Source organism: Gekko japonicus, unplaced genomic scaffold (assembly GCF_001447785.1).
Source record: "Gekko japonicus isolate JY-2015 unplaced genomic scaffold, Gekko_japonicus_V1.1 scaffold3305, whole genome shotgun sequence".
Lineage (NCBI taxonomy): Eukaryota > Metazoa > Chordata > Lepidosauria > Squamata > Gekkonidae > Gekko > Gekko japonicus.
The window spans coordinates 44,467-49,159 of NW_015163188.1; the positions used below are offsets into that span (position 1 = coordinate 44,467).

Below are 4,693 nucleotides of genomic sequence, written 5' to 3' on the forward strand. Positions count from 1 at the left end.
GGGGACACCACCCCCGGGCCTTCTCTGGCTCGAGCTGACGTGGGCCTGCCTCTCCCCTTCCCTTCTGCAGCCTGCGGGCCTCTCGGGTGCTGCTGGTGGGCATGAAAGGCCTGGGAGCGGAAGTGGCCAAGAACCTCATCCTGGCGGGGGTCAAGGAGGGGGGACACCACCCCCGGGCCTTCTCTGGCTCGAGCTGACGTGGGCCTGCCTCTCCCCTTCCCTTCTGCAGCCTGCGGGCCTCTCGGGTGCTGCTGGTGGGCATGAAAGGCCTGGGAGCGGAAGTGGCCAAGAACCTCATCCTGGCGGGGGTCAAGGCCCTGACCGTGCTCGATCATCAGCAGGTGGGTCTCCGTCTCCTGCCGGGCGTCAGCGGGCCTCCTGCCGTGAGGAGCCTCCTCTGTGTGTGTGCGCGCGGGGGGGGGGGGGGGGGCACTCCAAAATAGGAGAGTTTGAAGGCCGAGAACAGCAGAAATAAGGGGCTCTTTAAATTCAAAAGATTTGTACCTTGCTTTCCTATTACATCCTTCAAAGAGAAGGGAGCGGCCGGGGGCGGGGGGGGGGGTTACGTGCAGCTCCTGTGGAGTTCCCCGTTGAGGCACCCGGCACCTGGAGGCGGCTTCCAGATGAGGCACGGCACCGGGGCCTTTAGGCAGCTGCTGAGAGAAGGCTAGAGACTCTGGCCCTCCCCTGCTCTCTGCCCAGCTGCTGAGGAAGGCCGGGGCTCAAGCGCTGAGCGTTACTCCCCCGGCGGGGCCCCTCCTTCTCAGGGCAGAGCCACACCCCTCTGGCTGGGGCCCTCAAAAAAAAATCCCTGGGGTTGTTCGGTGCTTGTAGTAGGTACCCTTTCCTCCCCATGCCTTGGGGAGCGTCTTCTTCTGTTGAGAGACGTGCAGGCACGAGTGTTCCTGTTACCAGGTCGGAGAATCGTAGGGTTGGGCGGGGCCATAGAGAACGCCTAGTCCAACCCTCCCGCTCAATGCAGGATCAGCTGAGAGCGGAGGTGTCGAACTCACTTGTTACGAGGGCCGGATCTGACATAAATGTCCCTTTGTCGGGGCGGGCCACGTGCGCCATGAAACGTAACACCAGGTACCAGAGATACAAACTTTATAAAGAACAAACTTTGAGTCCAGTGGCACCTTTAAGACCAACCAAGTTTTACTCAAGGTATGACATATACACTAAGCTTGTTCTTCCTGAACCTGTTTGTGAGGGTCCTGCTTATTGGGGAGACTGTTTCTCCTTTAAAAACCACTCTGTGTCCGTGAACTTAGTAGATTTCTGCTGCCACCAGGAATTGAAAATTCCAAATCTCTCTATTTTGGTAGAATGACCCAGTGTCTGGGCGCTTCAGAGGACTACGTGGCCCTGAGGAAGGACTGTTCTGAATCCTGGGATAAGTTTAAAACAAATAATGATTTATTAATAAGAGAACAAAATAGGTTCCTGGGTATTTTTGAACTGTTGTTGAAGAAGGAAAATATAACTGACAAAGCTTGGCGTCACACACAGTCTCTCAAACACCAAAACTCTACTCTGACAGGATTAGACACTCAGTCTAAACTCTCTTTCATCATATAGGCACACAAGCTAAACTTTCTTGCTCACAGCCACACAGGCTAAAACTCTCTCTCTCTCTCTCAGCCACACAGGCTAAACTTTCTCATATAGCCACACAGGCTGAACTCCAAGTGCCTCCTCTGTCACACAGACTCTCACACAAAAACTCTCCACGCTCCTCTCTCTGCAAACACAGAATCCCCTCAGAGACATCTCTCCTCCCACACTCTCAGTCATCAGCCAGTCACATCACACTCATCTCCCTCTATCACTCTCCTTACATTACTGCAGGCACACTAAACATTTAAAGAAACACACACACCAAAACATGAAACCATTACACTGTTAAACATCTTCATTATGTTGTATGCCAATTTACCACTCATCCTCTACCTATATGTATGAACTGGTATTTTCCATTTCATTGTATCTGAAGAAGTGTGCGCATTGCACACAAAAGCTCACACCTTGAATAAAACTTGGTTGGTCTTAAAGGCGCCCGACTGGACTCAAACCAACACAGCCGCCCACCTGAAGCTTTATGAAAGTCAGCCGCTGGGAAGCGCCGTGCTGGTGTCTCCTCGCTGCAAGGGCCCATGGGCAGGTGTGTGTGTGTGTGTGGTGTGTGCATGGGTGGACTGGAAAGGCAGCAGTGCAGCACTGGGCAGACGCCTCATGCTGCCTAGTGGGGGGGGGGGCAGGCCCCTTTCCCAGCCTGCTGCCAGTGCTGTGAGCCCAGGGCCACGGTGAAATCATGACGTGGCTGGCTTTTGTGAGCTCCCCACCTGCCCCCAAGCAACCATGCAGGGGGACTGGGAAGGCAAGATGAGCTTAACCCCCCCCCCGCCGCCTGCAGAGGTTGAGGGGGGGCGGTGGCTCAGTCGCAAGGCCACAGGCAGGGCCCAGGGGAAGGAAGGCCCGATAAGCTGGAGGTATTGCCCACACGGCAGTGGCTGCCTCTGGACAAGGCCGCCAGGCGATCCGTGCCGGGGCAATGTTGGGGGTTCAGCCCAGAGATCGTCAGCACGCCATGCCACCCCAGACCAAAGGCCACTGACTCATCTGGTGGGGGTGTGGGCACCACACGCCCAAGCTGTGCACATGGCAGTGACTAAAGATTGCCCCCCCCATGAGGCACAGCTGCCTATAGCTGAAGGCCACCGGGGGAGGGAGGCCTCCTGCCGAGTCGCAGGCTCGGTGGCAAGGACTAGGCCCCTGGTTCGTGGAAGAAACTGCCAAAGAATGCCAGCCCACCCCCGCGGCCCAAAGCCCAGCTGCCGCTTAGGGCTGTGTGAACATGGCGGCTGCGCTGGCTGCCCGCAGGCCCCCACAGGGGATCATCTGTGCCCCCCCCTCCCCCACGTGCAAACGCCAATCCCCGCAGCATCCCCAGAGCTGCAGGCCGCCTGGAGGGGCATGTGACCTCGCCTTGGAACCCTGAGCCGGCTTCGGCGGCTCCCAAATTGCCGGTGAGGCTGCCGCTGAAGTGAAGGGGTTCTGACTGGCTGTGCCCACTTGCCCCTCCCCAGCAGCCTCCTGTTCCCTCTGGCACACCAGTTGCTCGTGGGCCATCAGGTAAGAGCCCCGGACGGGCCGGTTCCTTACCCCTGGCCCAGTGCATGCCTGGCAAGTGTTTGTACAGCCCAGCCGCCTCTTGAAGACTAAGAATGAGAGATCACAGGAGGAAGTGGAATTCCAAGAACAGCATCCGTTGTGAAGACCCCGGGTTCTGTTATTAGAGAGTCAACATGGAATGTTTCCTTCAAGAGTTGATAAGTAGTATGTATTGGTATCCTCCCTTTTTTCTGTAGTTTTTAGAAAATGCAATTAAAAAATCCCCTTGGGGGGGTGGCGTTAAAGAAGAAAAAAGTTGATAAGTCGTGATTGATAAGAATTGGGATTGCTGCACGCTCAGATAAAGCAAATATTGTGAAACAAATTGTTCATTCCGCAGTATTCGTTAGCGTGTGAGCGATAATAGAAGAAGATTTTCTGCGGAAATTACTACAGTAAACCTTTTTGCAACTTATCTTTATTGACTCTTCGTTACTTTTGTCACGGAGGTTTTGTTTTTGGAATGCCGCTTGAAGACGGCCAGTGAAGGGGGGCTCACCACCACAACCTCCCTAGGCAGTCAGTTCCACTGCTTGAGTGCTCTTGGTGTAAAGGAAACATTCCCTGGTATCCAACCGCTAACTTCCTGCCCACAATTTAAACCCATTATTTTAAGTCTCATAATTTAAACCCGTGACTGCGCGACTCCATGGAGAGAAGGTCCTTCTGGAGGAAATGCGCACGGGGCTCTTGGGCCACCAGGTGGCGCTGTCCGGTGGCTGGTGATGCTGCGGGTCAGGGAGGCTCTGCAGTGTGTGTGGGGGGGGGCTGGGGGGTCCCAGCTGGTGCCGCCCCCCTCCCCTCTCGGGGGCCGCTCTGTTCCTGAAGCAACGCAAAGCTTGTCCTTGCTGCTTGGCTCGGCTTCTCTTTGTCCTCTTCTGGCAGGGCTCTGGTTCCTGGCATAGCTACAACATGGACAAAGTGCCAGTTTGGTGGTAGTGGTTAAGTGCGGGGACTCTAAATCTGGCAGCGCCGGGTTTGATTCCCCACTCCTCCTCCACGTGCACCTGTCTGGATGACCCTGGGCAAGCCATAGCTCTGATAACAGCTGTCCTTGAAAAAGAGCCGTTTCTGTCAGAGCTCTCTCAGCCCCACCTACCTCAGGGGCTGTCTGTTGTGGGGAGGGGGAGGGAAAGGAGTTTGTAAGCCCCTCTGAGACACTTTTGGGTAGTCAAGGGCCAATCTCCTCCTCTTCTTCTTCTCGTGGGAACTTTCCCTGGTGAATTTCCTGGATTTCTGCCTGTCACGCAGCTGATAGAGGCGCTGGAGCCCCTCCCAGAGAACTGACTGACTCTGCAGAGCTTCCTGGGAACATCCGTGTGTGTGTGTGGAAGGCACTGAAGCACTGCCTGACGGGGGCTCGGGACCAGTAGCACCTTCGGGACCCACAGGATTTGGAGGGGGGGGTCTGAGCTTCTGAGGGTCAAAACCTCCTGTGGCCAGGTACGCGTCGACTCTTGGAAGCGCCTGCTCTGAGAATCTTGTGTTCTCTGCCCAGTTTGGCTTTTCCAGGAAAGAG

The 4,693-nt window shown here is 55.7% G+C and overlaps 1 protein-coding gene across 1 annotated transcript in view; it reads left to right on the forward strand.

Annotated features, from left to right (window-relative positions):
- Positions 1-4,693, forward strand: part of SAE1 (SUMO1 activating enzyme subunit 1) — a 19,575-nt gene that overhangs the window by 5,463 nt on the left and 9,419 nt on the right. The window contains exon 2 of the mRNA XM_015407119.1: positions 230-341. Within this exon, the coding sequence (XP_015262605.1) occupies positions 230-341 (112 nt within the window). The remainder of the gene's footprint in view (positions 1-229; positions 342-4,693) is intronic.